The 15,762-nt window shown below is 40.6% G+C and overlaps 1 protein-coding gene across 1 annotated transcript in view; it reads left to right on the top strand.

The window, feature by feature from the left end:
- The first annotated feature begins 437 nt into the window (after positions 1-437).
- Positions 438-15,762, top strand: part of GLIS1 (GLIS family zinc finger 1) — a 184,632-nt gene continuing 169,307 nt past the window's right edge. The window contains exon 1 of the mRNA XM_008502546.2: positions 438-789. Coding sequence (XP_008500768.2) covers positions 438-789 — 352 coding nt within the window. The remainder of the gene's footprint in view (positions 790-15,762) is intronic.

The raw sequence follows: 15,762 nt of genomic DNA, 5'->3' as shown, positions 1-15,762 counted from the left end.
CGCGGTCTGAGTGAGCCCTTCTACCCCTTCTGCGTTTACTTCCCCCTGCGGCCGGTGTGCGTGAGGGGAACGAGCGGGGCTGCGGGGGCCACCTCAGTCTCCCTGCTGCGGGCTGCGGGCAGCCTCGCGCCCACCCGGGCGGCGGTTAACGGCCGTTGGCGGCGCGCGCGGCGGGTTCTGAGGTGACCGGCGGCGGGGTCTGAGGTGACCGGCGGCGGGGTCTGAGGTGACCGACGGCGGGGTCTGAGGTGACCGGCGGCGGGGTCTGAGGTGACCGACGGCGGGGTCTGAGGTGATCGGCGGCCGCGTCTGAGGTGACCGGCGGCGGGGTCTGAGGTGATCGGCGGCCGGGTCTGAGGTGGCCGCCGGTGCTGACACCCTGTGTGCCGCTCGGTGCAGGAGAGCGGCGAGGGCCCGGGCTGTGGCAGGACGCGGACATGCACTGTGAGCTCGCAGGGGGTCAGAAAGTCAACGCCGGTCCGGCCCGCTTCGAGGTAACCGGTAAATGCCAGGGAGCGCCTCTGAAGGAACTGTCGCGGGTGACTCGTCCCGGCACTGGTAAAGCTCTCTTGAATCCTCAGATGTCCTTTAAAGTAACTGTCAGCAACGGCGGTGACCACACGGAGCCTCAGCAGAGCCCCCCTGAAATGTCAGCGCCTCTGCTCGATTTCATGCCCAAAAGAGCCAGCATATTCGAGAGGATCCCGATTCTGCCGAGGGCTCAGGAGCTGCGCTGTGCTAGGGGCTCCAAAGACTATTTCCAGCAGCAGAAACATCAAAGTGTGAAGGGTGAGTTTAAAAATTGCATGAACCGAACACTACCACCACACAAACAAAAAAATAATTATTCAACTGCCAAACAAAAATGTTTATCAAGGTGTGTTGTGTGCTGCTTTTTTTTTTTTTTTTCTTTTTTCCCCCCACTTCATTTTGGTCTGCAGGATGTTTTCTAACTTGTTTATTTAAGAGCAAGCTTGAAAACTTCATTTTTCTTTTTTTTTTTTTTTTCTGTGCACCTTGGAAGCACAGGATAAATCAGACTGTGTTTTTTGCTGATGGAAAGCAGAGTGTTTCTCAATATTGCTTAAGAAATCCTGAGACCTGCATCTTCTTTAGTTCTGAGCGACTGCTTGTCAGTTGTTTTGAGGATGGTGCTGAACACTGGGTTAGTCTGTCCTGAGCTTCAGTGTGGGATGGATTTTTGTGAGTATGCCTGACTGACAATAAATGCCTCGTTCTTATTCAGCAGTTCCACCACGGTTGCTTGGATTTATAGTTTGTATTTCAAGGAGGTGTTACAAATGTTGGATTCAGGCAGTGAATCCTCAGGATTCCTGGTGCATGAAAGGCATGGTGTAAGGTCAAATTCTGCTGGTTAACAAATGCCCTATTTTCATCTATCTGTTGTTAAAGAAGGGGCACTCAGGTTAGGAATTGCCTACTGAAGTCTGTTAGTTACCCTTTTGAGGCAGAACTTGTTAATTGAGCTGGAATTTGCTAATCAAATTTTAGTTTTAAAGTAATCCCTCTAAGGTATCACTGGGTGGATTTAAAGGGAATTCAAATGTTCCTTTATGCCCCAGAGCCACTTGCAGACACATGTGTGCACCTAAGGTGATTAAAGCGATGTTTTCTGTAATGTTAAAATGGTAATTTTTTTTTTTTCTCTTCTCAGTCCTTTCCTATTCCCTATTTTAGAGATATAGAGCCTGTTACCTTAAGACAGTTCCCACTAAGATTTTTTTTCAGTGCATCTCTTTCTGTCCATTCTTCTGAAAAGTAAAAGTAGACTGCATGCCCTTGGATTCGTAACATTTTCTTTTGTGAGCTCGTTACCTAGGGTGATGGCACCTTTCATTGCCATGAAGTTATGTTAATGAACACCTCAATCTGTTCGAGGTCTGTCCTGCAAACTGTAGGATATGTTTGTTCATCACCAGTGAATGCAGACATAGTGAGGCAGCAGGTTATAAATTACCTTTTTTATTTTTCTGTTTGTTAATGCTGAAATTCTCCTCTCCTGATTGAAAAAAAAAAAAAAAAGTTGTTAATGTTTGGCAAGAATGAAATGTAGGTCTGTGACACAGAACCAGGTTTGGAGGGGGGGAGAAGGAGGATTCACAAAGTATGGGGGGACAGCTGTGAGCTCTACTACTGCTGTGCTGCTGTGAGTGCTGCCTGAAAAAGGAATTTGTAAGATACTCAAGTCCCTTGTGGTCCTACTTGTGAGGTTGGTGCCACTCAACTAGGGTTCATACCAGCTTAAAACCCTACCCATGCTGCATTGCCCTACCCAAACAGACTGTTGAAATGCTTGCTTGTTGTTTTTTTTTTTCCACTTGTGCTACTTACTCCTCTTTTCATGTTTATTTCTCTTGTGGGTCCTGCAGAGGGCAGGGGTATAGGGAGGGTAAGAAGAAAAGTGTAATTTCCATTCACTTGGAACTTGGGACCTGTGATAGGTGTAGGGGGGCACTGGGAGAAGGATGCTAATTCATCTCTCCTGGCTGATCATTTTCCCCTTTTCACCTCTGAGAAGTGTGTTTTAAGTTTTGTTGCTGTTTTTTGTTTAATGTATTTTCTCTCCAGGGTGTTACCTTGTGGTTGCTGCAGCATATGGGTGACTTGAGTCATGGGAGTAAGTAGGAGGCATCCATGGGCAGGATAGGGTTCATTTACTGAGCATGGTGTTTTGCTGGATAACGTTGGATTTTTCCAAAGACAACAACACTGTGGTTTCTTGGGTGGTTTTTTTAATTTTATTTTGTTTTCTGCTTTTTGAGTATTTTTTTTTTCACTGTGAAGATGTTTTCAGGAGAGGCTGGGGAGAGTAAAATTTTAGACTAGAATCTGATTTCAAATATATGGGCTGTGGTGCTCCCTCTGGCCTGCAAGGTGTCACCAAATGCCTTAATGCTCTCTCAGGTGTCTTGGAGTTCCCCCAGTGATTACCAACTATCTGTCAGCCCCTGCTTAGCACCCTATGCTTCTGAGTCAGTTCCACAGAAATAACAGAAGTCTCTCAATTACTCCCTGTGTTCTAACTGCAAAATCAGAGCTCTGTCTCATCACTTCAGATATTATAAGTGAGCTGTGCTGTGCTGGGGACAGACACTCATCTTTCAAGGAATGTTACAAATCATCCCCCAACAATGCTGGCTCTCTCAGGAAGATAAAGGCCAGAGAACAGCTATATGTGGATGTGATATAGCAAGATATAGCTAAGAAGTGGGATTTAGGGAAATATTCAGATTTACCCAGTGACATGATTTGGGAAGGAAGCTGATGACAGCTTGATTTCAGATCATCATGCTGTGTGTCTCCTGCTCTCCAACCCCAGAGTACCGTGTACTCACTAATTCCCTCCACGATCTGGGTTAGATTACAGAATGTGCCTCCTGGTTTTGGTTTATCCACAGTTGAAAGCTGCAAGTAGGGAGGGCAGAAGAGCAAAACTAATTTTTTATAGTTGCCTGTAAAGAAAAAATACATATTTTTTCTAAACATGCCTTTGCATATTTTTGGATTTTTTTCAAAACAGAATCAATCAAAATGATACACTACCCTACTAATAAAAAGGGCAGCTTTGAAGTAATCACAATGGGGAAAAAGCATCCTGCTGCTGTGATGTCTCTGTAGTGTTAACTACACTGCTTCACAGCATTTAAGTTATGATCCTGCAAAATGCTTCCATGCCTAAGCAAGTCTTTTTTTACATGAACAGCCAGACAAAAACTTGAGGGGTTGAGATGAGCATTACTTCAGGGGATCAGATCATTTGGGTCCAGACTTTGCAGGACGGAGTTGTTGTTTACCAAAATAATCAGTATGTTGGAACAGTGCTTGATGTTTTGTTCTGTTTGGGAGCTGTTGAAAATAAACACACATTTTTCAAGTAGCCTGTCCTTCTAGACGATTGTCTATGATACACACCACTCTCTTCTTGATCATTGGTTTCTTTGTGTGTCACAAAGTAGAGTATTTGTACCCAGACAGTGCTTCTTGGAGGTATTTGTGATCTGCTCAGCACAGAATAACTGTATCATAAGGTATGAGGTCCATTTCACAATATTTTCCTGGGATTCTCTGCTTTTGGTACTGTTTTGTTGAATTTCAGGCTGCGGAATTGCAATTTTGAAAGTAACATGGGGAAAATAATTATTGTGAACAGAAAAGAAACTTTTGGGAAAGAAAACTCCAGTGGTGACAAAAGAGTAATCTATAAAGATGTCGAATATCTCAGTTTTTTTAATGACCTTCATTATGGTTGTTACTAGGAAACACTTCTTTTCATTCTTTTCCAGTTTCAGTCGGTGTACCTAATTCATGACTCAGTAGAAATGACGAGATTTATCCTGTTAGTTGTGCCACTGGGAAGTGATCCAAATGGCCCAGACCTTAGCAGTAACCACTTTAGATATTAACTTACAGTGGGCAAAACAATAAGCTGTTCGGGTTGCAGTAGTTGGATGTTTCCTTGTTGGGAGTATTTTTTTTATTCAGGCAAGGAGGAAGTGGGTAGTTCTTTTTTTTTTTTTTTTTTTTTTTTAAACTGCTTTCAGCAAACATTCAACCAGTGTATTGAAATGTATTACTTTTCTTCTGCTGTTGAGAAGGAGGGTTAAATCTTGCCATTGTAACCTCCTGTGACTATTCCCTTGGTTAGCAGGACAGTCACTGAGTAAGTAACAGCTTATACTGTTGGGATCTTAAGCAAAAGCATATGTTTTGGTTTTATGACTTATTAGGTGTATTGACTGGTCTTGGGACTGATTCTGCCATTTTCTTTTATACACCTTGTCTGTGTTCACCTGAATTATCCCACTGGAGCAAATGGGACTGCCTAGAGCTGATAAATATTATATGGACTGATAAGGAGACAGGGAGTGGGCTCATTGGTATGGTGATCTCTAAAGTCTCTGAATTTTATATGGAGCTATAGTAATAAATTTTTCTTCTTTTCATTGTAGTTCTCTTGCTTGCTAGGTTTGAACTCTTTACTGCAGAAAGGATTCTAAGGGTTTATTTGAACAGAGCTTGCAGTTACACAACTGCTTTTTACTTCATGGGCTGGTTTGCTGTTTTCTTAATTTTAAAAATTTTTCTGTTAGAGGAGCAAGCAGAAGAAACTGCAGATTGGAAAATGTGTGAATAAAGTAATTTGGGATAAATTGTGACTGTCCCCTCCTCCCTTAAACTGGCTCAAATGCTTACTTGTCTTTAATAGAAAAATAACTTGGTTACTTGCTGCTGAAGGTAGTTCTCATGATTTGTGTTGCAAAATGAGAGTCACTGAATTGAAGATGCCCCTTTTATTGGGTTAATTTAAGGGGTTTAACTGTAGCTAATAGTTACATTTTTTCTTATTTAGGGATTGGTAATAGAGAATATTTAGTAAATCCAAACCAGAAGAGCTACCAACCAACCTGTCATATAAAGGCATTCGGTACTTGTATAGTAACAGCAAAAAAGCCTGTTCTGCTTCAGAGAAAAAAATACAGCAATTGGAAAAAATGAATAGGATACATATTGTATCTGCCTTATTACTGTGTAGAATTATAGGGAATAACAAGTAATATCAAACTACAGGAAGTAAATCTGATCTGTGGAAGAGATTTTTTGTCTTCTTAGGTTCTACTTGAAGGAATTGAAGTTAAAACTAGTAAGTTTCTTGCTCTGGCTTTAAAATGCTACATTAATGCATGGAATGAAAATGAGGATTATTATATGCTCTGTTAAATGGGATGAGAAGAAAAGTATCTTTTTCTTTCTTCTTTTATAGTAAAAAAAAGTTTTAATTCTCTATCTTGCAAGTACTTAAGTATGTGCATTACTGTGTTCCTGTCAGTAGTCTCATCAAATACAGATACTTTGGACTTAGAATATTCTAAATTATGTATTAAACTGTATCTAAATGGTTATTTGTATGTTAGAGTTCAAGCCTGTGTACACATAAGATGTTAAAGTGTATGCAGAATATAATCTCAGTTTAATAGAACTGAGATTGTATTCTGCAAGTGCTTCAAGATTGTATTAGTAAAAGTACTAAACGTAATGTGTCTTCTGGGAGGATATTTTCTTGCAACAAAGTTGGTTGTGATTTTTTTGTTTCTGCTTTCAGTGAGCAGAGATGCTCAGTATATTGAATAGGAGAGACAAAACTGAAACGAATAGCATTTGTAGAAGTCTTGCCACTAACTTTAGCTGGCTCAGGATTTCAATCCTGGTGTTACAGAAGTTCTTTATCCTGGGTACAGGGAAAAGCTTGTAGAACAAATAACAAGCTTGTATTAAATCCATCTGTAAGCTGGGAAGTGGAATAACGTATGGACTCTGAAATCAGTGAATATAATTTCCATGTTCATACCACGATTACCATTATTCTAGAAACGTGAACCTCTGCTGTTCAGTGATTTTGGAGCTGTTGAAGATGTTGATGGCAGGGTAATTGGAGAGGGAATATAGATGTAAACCACTCCATTTTGTACTCCAGGTTTCTATCATTATATGTCAACAAGCTTGAACGAGGCGTGCAATCTAGTAATCCTTTCACAGTGCCTGAAACTGCTTTTAATAGACTGTTGGGTTTGTTTGCTTCTTTCCCCTCGGCCACCAAATGTTGTTTCCCAGCACACTGATGTAACTCAAAGAATACAGGGTTTCAAAGCAAGGGCAGTGCTCACTCAGTGTGGTACAGTGTAATCTTGCCCTACAAATGTGCAAACAATAGCAAAAGTATGTGTTTCTGAATATGGCCCAGCTGTTATCTTTTCCCGAGAGCAGGGAGCGTTACAATGACACAGACAGAATGACCAGTTAAAACCACTCATGCTGTTTTATTGCGTTTAAATGGGGCATGCAAAAAAAGCAAGAGCCTGTTCCTCTGTTCAGATAAGTATCAGTTCAGACTACTGCAGTAGTACCTTTCTGCACAGGCTTTGAAGAATAGAGGCAAAGAATTCCCCCTTTTTCTTTCCCCTCCTATTGGCACCCAGTATGTGAAATCTCAGCTGGAACCCAGTACTTTCTGTTCTCAGAATCTGTGCTTCACTAGTAATGTGGAACAAGGTGTTTTCTTTCTGTCTCTCTCTCCTTTTTTTTTTTTTTAATTTTTTTTTAAATTTTTTTTTTTAATTTTTTTATTACAGTCTTTAGTTTGGCTGTATTATATGACTGTTAATGATGGACATTTGTCAAAGGAGACTACCTGAAAATCCGATGTGACACTGCCGGAGGAAAGAAATCCAAATTCTGTGCTTTAGCTTATTTTAAGGTGTTGAGAATTTAGGAATTAAAAGGTTGAACTCAGTCAGATTATCACAATGTGCTTGATTTCTCTCTTTTATTTTTTTTTGTACAGTTCTCAGTTGTTTTAGAATGAAGAGAAAGCAAATACATTCATACATGTTTTTTTGCATATTTAGTCAAGAGGGAAAAATGACATTAAGACGACATCATCAAATACTATAAAACTAGCTTTTCCATAAAGATCTCCATTGTTGTTCTAAGTGCTTCAGGGGTTGGTGGCTTAGTTTATTTTGGAACTTGCTGAACTATATGAAGTGTGTCTCCAGGGGCCTGGTATTTTAATACCTAGTAGAAGGTTGTATAACAGTAGATGATGTATTTTGCCTGCCTTCCAGTGCTGTAAATAAATTACATGTGCTGGCTTGGGCGAATGTACCCAAGGTGTAAATCAAAAGCTAATATAAAAAGAAAAAAACCAATTAATGATATGTTATAACCAATTGGGTTTTTTTATCCATTTGTTTATAACCAAGAGATGTAAGAGAAGTAATATGTATAAAAATGTTAACATGAATTGTGTCCCAAGAAGAGGTAGAGAGGCTGGGATTATTTTAACTAAGTCCTGTGATTCACTGCTTTTTAATAATTTGCTATAGTTAAGTCACTTAAATACTGAAGTCAGCAATCCCCTAGGCAAAGAAGGATAATATAATTTTAAGTGTATTGTAAAAATTGAAATTTGATGGCTTCCACTCTATAATCCTATCTAAGTCTTTGTTGTATTAAAAGGAGAATAGGTACATGTGTCAGGTTTGGAGCATAATGAGTTTAGAGAATGGTAAATTTGCTTCAGAAAAGTAATACAACAGTTTATTATTGTGAATGTTTTGCTAAATACTACATGCTTAATGCAATCCTCATTCCTTTATAATAAGTTTAAATATTAATTCTTTGGAATGCTAGATGCCTTAAGCTAGATAGAAATGCTGTGCAGTTTCAGATATCTAGAAGTGGGCTTGTGAAACAGGATATTTAACTGGGAGAGATGAGTAGCACATTTCAGAGTTATTAGGGCAGAACAACAACACATGAGGATGACTTAAAGTTATAAAATTGTTTTCTGTGCATGAAGATGAAATACCTTAGAGTTATTTATTTGAAACACAAGAGTAGATTTCCCATGTAGTAGGTTCTAGGTTGCATTTTTTCTTACTATTTTAACTCCTTTTTAGGCGCCTGCCTCTCTATCTAAAGCAGCTGGCTTTGATTTAACCTCAGTCCTTCACTGAGAACAAATGATCAGGCATGATGACTGTGTTGTGATCTTTGATGGAACATCTCTGTAGTGGCATCTTCAGAGAGGAGACTGCTTAGGACAGGAAGGGTGCTTGAGGAAAGCAGCACTTTGCACTCAGAAGGACTCATTTCACTCTAAAACAGCTCTCGCTTGTTCCTTATGTAAGTCCTGCCTACTTCCCAAACCCCAGCTGTGCTGGACAGAGAAGAGGGAGTTAAAGTGAGAACAGATAAAAGAGGAAATTTTTGTTTTATTTCCCAGTATTTTCTGGGAAAATCCCAGAAAGGATTTAACACGAGTTTTCATAACTCTTGCTTTGCCCTGCTGCTCCTGCTGAGATTGCAGGGAATTGTAGTGTTGACTTCAGGAGGAGGCCAGTGCTGAATGTTTTTGAAAATCCCATCCATGCTTTCTTGAGGCAGGAGAGAAATCCAAACATTAAACCCTCTCCCAGAGAGGAAAGTGTGCAGTCAGAAGCAGCCCAGTAACTTGTGTACCAAGGTCAGTCAGCATAGCACATTCACCTTTAGTTTTTCTTCCTGAGTGATTCTAAATGTGGTGTGATCTGCCATCATAACATGAAACAAGCAAAAATGGTGAAGGATTGTGCCAGCAGCTGACATGGCCAAATGTATAATGTTTCAGACAAAAAGAGTTAGGGTTAAACTCCATCCTAGGCTATATCATCTGAGGGCAAATCTGTGTACTGTTCATGAGCAGAGTGTGGTGTAGAGAAAGCCAAGTCACTTTTGGAGCCAGACACAGTGGAGTTGTTTCAGCACACTGTCAGGGCCAGCTTCATTTTCTGTGCTGAAGGACAGAGTTTGTTAGTTCAGGTGCAGTGCTCAGGTGATGTGGCTGTGCTCTGAGACCTGATCTGGTGGTGCTGCAGGATGCTGCACTGCAACACGTAGCTCCATCAACTTGGGGTTAGACTTGCTTGATTGTGGCTGCACCCCTTCCACTCAGTGTGGACCAGATTTCTCTCTTTGCTGTGTGAAGTACGTGGTGCTTGCCCATGTTGGTAAGTCAGGTGTGAGTGGTGAAAAGAGGAAAATACATGTTTGTTCTCTTTGGGAGAGGAGGGTTCTTAACAGAACATTTTAATTCAGATTCTTACAGTTTGTCTTCTGGTTTGTGCTGCCAATTGTAGAACTGTTGCTGAGGAAAAAGTTTTAACTTTTACTTCAATTCTTGACACATTGAGGTGAGGGAAGGACGTTATGTTAAGGGAGCTGTGTTGGACATAGCCAATAATAAATACCTGTTGGGAAGAAAATTTTATCCCTTGATTTGCTGGAGCAAGCAACTTCCAGCAGATGGAAAAATTTCCTTACCACTGTTGTTCTTGAGTCAGAAACCACCTAATGGATTGCATGCCCCTTGGGCCTGAGATGCAGGTAGCTACAACAAGGTTCCTGAGATCCTCATCACTCCAGCAGAAAAGATTATGCATGCAGCTGAGACTGTATCTCAGACTTGAAGAAGAAAAAGCAACACTGCATTCCTCCTTTCTGAACGTCTGACTCCTGTAACGTTCAGTTTCCCTGAAGTCATCAGAGCTGGTTTATGTTCAACTGAAACTGAGCTGGCCTGTTTCTACTATCCTTAGTCATGGTGCAAATCTGAACTTGACACCGTTTTAAAACCAAGATGGATAAAAAAGAAGACAGACTTGAGCCCTGGAGGGCTACTGCATAGAAGTTTGTCCTCTTGAGTATAGACTTGGTTCACTTGGAAAAAGAAAAAGATTTCTGGCATTTTTAATCTGAACAGTTTTTCTGCTTTTTTTTTTTCTTTTTAGTTCACCACGAATTTGATTATATTCTTTTTCTCTGAGTTCTTGAACTATTAGATAAGCTTTGCTGACTTGTCATATTTTTGTGGGGATAAGCTACATACTATATATGTGAATGGTTCTCTTTTCAAAACAAAGATCCCCATGCATTTCAGCATCTCTGATTTGAATGGGTATGCAGGAAATTTAAGGGTGTGTTTACCACTACAGCCCACTTGCTCCTTCCCTGCCATTGAGGCTCAGTAACTTATTCATCTACTGTCTTAGCCTCCTGGTTTCTGTCTTTGTGCAACTTTGCTGCTTATTTTTAAATATATGTAAAGTATTGTAATTTACTTAAATTGTAGGATAAATATGTGGAATTATGGCAAGTGGTACCAATAGCTTTTGGTCTGCTGAACGTGCAAATATTCACTCAGAATCTGTCAGGGTGATTTGGCCAGCTTTTGTTTGGAACATTATTTATATAAGATCTCCTTTTTCTTCCTGCATCCTGTCAGAAGCTCTTGGGCAGAATTTAGCGGCATGAGTACTCGGATTACTTTGTCAAAATTCACTTTTATCCCTCTTTGCTAATAAGTCTGCCACTTTCACAAATGCTTTTACAAGTGTGCATATTTTGCAAGATTTGTCATAGAAAGCCAATATAAAGAGGACCAAAATCTAGCAAGTGAGAGCAAAGCATTACAATAACTAATCATCAGGAGAGCCTTGAGCCTGAATGTAAAATGACATTGGCTATGAGTGCAGTTTATTTGGCAAATCTGACTGAAAACATTGGTGTTTTGCAGAAGCATGCTGCTTCAGCTTAAGTTTCTCAAAATGGGACTAACCTGCTTGGGGAACTTTCCTTGCTCTGGGTTAGTGTTAATGCCAACTATAGAGTTTTTATTAGCTGCTGGAGAAGTTGCTGTGAGACTTGAAAATTAAGAACAGTAAACATTAGAGGTGATAAAGATGTTTTATGTATGGGGTGGATGTTTTGGCAGCAAGCAGTCACTGTGACAGAGAGGCATTTTCAGAGCCTAGATAATAGGAGGCTTGAGAGGAAGCTTGGTGAACAATAGCCTCATAACCAACTAGCATTTAGGCAAAAATAATTATGACACTAAATACCACTTGAGAAAATGATCTGCAAGAATGGATACAACTTCTAGTGTGAAGGCTCCTGACTACAGCATTTGATAGTTTGATGAGCAACCCAGATTTGGAGCATATGCTAGATATGAGGAGGACCTTCTAAACATGGAAACCACTGAATTATAGATCAGGGTTTTAATTTGTGTGTGCCCACACATTTTTCAGAGGCACCCATCTTGTTCTACTGGTATGAAAGTAAATCTGTTGTATCCTATCTGAAGCTGAGTGTGGCTGCAGATTTTCCCTGTTGGTGCTCAGTAGTTTGTGAAATGCAGATGATATTCAGCACCTTCTGTCTCTTCTACCTTATTTTATTCTTCTACAGGGGTTATGTGGGCTTGACACTAGGGAAGGTATTAACCACTTAGCTTTTGAGGTATGTCCAAATAGCCTGTGATTTGTTTGTCATTGGAGTTTTTGAAGATGGTCTAGATGGAAATCCTGCTGGGGGATGTAACTCTTTGGGCCTGACCATCTTTCCTGTGACATTGTTAATTCCCACATTCAGCTGCTTAGGGCATTATAAAGGGTGCCAAGAGGTCCCTCAAACTATAATACTCCAGGCTTCTATCCTCTCTTAGTAAATGAAGTTCAAACCCCTCCTTGTCTAGCACTGGTGTTTCTGGCCACCCATTTGTTTGTCAAGAAAACACCAAGAAGACATACAATAAAAACCAGACTGAGCGAAAGGCTCTAAGAGCAGCAGTTGGGAGAGCCAGTGGTGGGACAACTGGGCACGGAAAATGATAGATTTTTGTGTGCAAAACAGTTGTGAAATGTTCTGTGGCATTCTGGGGACATGCCACTGCTAACAAACGATTGCCTGTTGGGGATAGAAAATGCCAACCATTGTTCTGAAGAAGGAAATAGCCTTATTGATACTGAATTAGGGCTCACATTGAATTATTATAATTCATTTGCAATGTATCCTGTTTTCCAAATATGAAGTCCTCCAGTGCTATCAGCCTTTAGTTGTTGGTCGTATCTACATCCCTGTGGTCCAGGTGGAGTTTAGACTTTTTAGAACTGGGGAAGTATTGTGACAGAAATCTACATTAACAGAACAGCTGAAGGAAGCTGTTCTGCTTCTTAAGAGAGTTCAAGCTTGTTCTCGTTTTTTAACAAGCCAGAGAGTGAGGCTGGCAGAGGTCAATGTGTTGGTAGATGAGACTTAAGCTCCTGGGATACGTTTTGAATTATCATAGGCAGCATTGATGGCAGAAATATAGTGGTATAGGAAACAAAAATGTTGCCTTTTGAAAGGGTAAAAACTGCATTGTCTATAGAAACTGAGAGGCACAATAAACATTTCCTGCAGTTACATTACTTTGTATATAGCTCTGAAAGTCTGAGTTTTGTCCTCAGTGATATCTAATAGTTTCTACTGAAATCCTGACAGAAAATAGAAAAACAGTGCCTGTGAAGTTTGACAGTTGCTTCAGATTATAGGAATAATAAATAAAAATTAGGAAGTGACTGGCATGCAATGTGGATTTCCTAGGCAATGATCAGTAACTGGACAACAGTATTTTCATACAGTCAAACACATGAGACTGTACCTTGGTATTGAGGATATAAACTGTATAGATGGGAGGCTATGTGTTCCAGAAAGATGTGATGCTGAAAAGGACTGGGATGTCATATTCAGCTGGTATGAGAAAATAAATTTCCAGTGGGGTATGAGGTGATATGATACATTATTATAAAGTATAGGAAGTAATGTTATCTGCCTGCTAAGCATCACTCTAGTTGCAGGAATGTAGATTAATGCTCTACTTTCTTAAATGGTTTTGAAAAACCAAAGGATTCTGAGAAGGACTGGAAGCTGCTAAACTGGATGTGGTACAGATGGATTAACGAAAGATTAGAGGCAATCAGGTCTCTTCTGGAGATGCACCAGAGGAGAAAATATGTGGTACTTAAGGATTTTATTTTTGGATGCAGATAAGTTCAAAGCAGAATCTTGTGGCTGGAAACCAAAAGAAATCAAACAAGAAGGAAGACCTGTGGTTTTGTCTGCAAGGAAAATTAACCCTGGCACAGCTTAGCAAAAGATGTGATAAATCCTCTGGTACTTGGAGTTGTTGAGCTAGGTCTGGATGTTCCTACAGAAGAAGTGATTCATTTCAACCATGGGCAATGCATTTAATGGTAGAATCCAGAAACTAGAAACTAGATGAACAAAGCAGACCATCCCAACAGCTTCCTCTTGCAACCTGAAACAAATAGGTCCCAGGCCATCTTCTGCTGCAGTCCTTGGCCTGCTATCTATACTGAGGCCAAATTTAGGGCCTCTTTTTGGATTTTGTGACAAGAAGTAGGGGCAGGAGGAGCCATCACCACATCACTATCACATATTTTGGCAGTAATTATGGTAAGGAAATCACTAGCAAGTAATGTTTTCTCTGTACCCACCCTCTTTCCTCTTATGTCTCCAGCAAACATCACCACTCCTCCCTGACTAGACTGGTCAATCTTCAGAGATGTTATGATGGAACCTACTGTCTCCTAGGCCCTGGGCTGAGCCCAACTAAAACTAAGTGCTGGGTTTAAAACCTGGACCCATGGGGAAAGGGTGAAGGCTGTGATCTCCTTTCTCTTTACCAAGCAGTGATGGTTTTCAACATTAATGTCTTCCTTTTCTTTTCTTTCTGAAATGAAAACAAAGCCTCTTAGCCTCCTTCCTAGCAGAGCACTAGTGACATACTAACACAGTTATTACAGAAAACATTGTGGCCCTCTCTGGTCACGATGTTTTCTTTCTGTGGGGAGACTGAAATACTAACTCACAAATAATGTCTTTAGAAGTCATATTAGTCACACATTTTTAAGACATTTCAAAATCATACCAACCTCCTTCTGAGCTTGTCTGTTGCTACCAATGATTCAAAGTTTTGAAAACTCTCCTTTAGTTTTGATTTACATTTTGGTCTTGGGCACTTGTTATTTCTGGCAAATGCCAGCTCAGTTTCATTAAAGAAAAATCTGTTTTACAGCCACGCGGCTCAGATCTGCTGCGCTTCTAATAATTGATGGCTGGTTTCCTTATTTCCTGCATTGTAGAAAAATAAGGACCTTGTTAGACCCAAACAAGCCTGCATAAAGTCACAGTGTGAAACATCAGGTTGGGGGTGAGCAGAGCAGCTGTGGCCAGGTTTTACAACTTTGGGCCACAGTTGATCGAGGCAGCCAAGGGAAACTGAGAGATAGCCATGTGACTGAAATTCAGTTGAGTTCTTTGGCTCCCTGGCCTGAGATTTATATTTGTGACACCTTCCCCTTCTGTCAGTCCCTGGGCCAGACACAAGTCTGTGTCTGTATATGTACTTACAGCTCTGTGCACCCTGTGGTGTGGCTGTTGTGCCCGCTGCTTGCCATGCCACCATGGGACACGTCTGTTTCCAGCGCTGGCTGTCTTGCTCCAACAGCCCACAACAGTGCAAAGTGTGTGCCTTGGAAGAAAGCAGCTGCCATGTGGTAGGTATGAAAAATCAAGAGCAAACACTTTCAGAATTTCTGCAAGTGGGCAAATTAATTTCAATCTGAACTGTCATCACAAGGACCTTTTTTCCCTTCCCCTTTCCTTTGGGTGGTATATTTGATTTATATTTTTGAACAGGGCAAGTGATTGTCCTTTGGTGTCTACTAAGAGTGTGTGCAGTTCAGTTTCTTTATAGATGATCAGTGAAAGAATCCTATCTGCTTCTTGGTTTATGTTATTGTGGACAGGTTTCTTGAGGGTTGGGTTTTTTTGGTTAAGAGCCAGTGAAATTTAGTGATGCTTATGTTAATTGAAAACAATCTGTAAGTTTTAATCAGCAGCTAATGTCTGCCAGGTATTCTCTCACAGTTCAGTAGCTGTCCTCTCCTATTGCCATTCCATAAGCCTAGTAGTAGAAACAGGATCCTTACAGATTCATGGAGTTAAAGGGCTCCTAAGAAGCCAAGCAGTGACACTTGGAACAATGTTATAAAAGGTAGTGGTTTTTTATGTGTACTTATGAGGTCCAGTCTGTTTCTTTTGGGAACTGGATGGTTGTTTTCAGGCAACACAAATGGGTCTCTTAGGCATCCCTTTGAAGGACTTGCTACTCAAATGGGGGTGTTGAAGAGCTTGAAGGAACTGTAGAACTACTGAGAAATCAAGTAGGCACCTAAGTCCCACTGACGTCAATGGAAATTCAGTGCCTAAATACCTCTCTGGATCTGGTGCTTAGTCTTCTGGCATTGGATGTTACATAGTTCATGCTTTCTCTGAGTCTCCTTTTATGGCATCTTC

This window comes from Calypte anna, chromosome 8 (assembly GCF_003957555.1).
Source record: "Calypte anna isolate BGI_N300 chromosome 8, bCalAnn1_v1.p, whole genome shotgun sequence".
Classification (NCBI taxonomy): domain Eukaryota; kingdom Metazoa; phylum Chordata; class Aves; order Apodiformes; family Trochilidae; genus Calypte; species Calypte anna.
The sequence above is the reverse complement of the archived record's forward strand: the minus strand, read 5'-3'. Positions and strand labels throughout refer to the sequence as shown.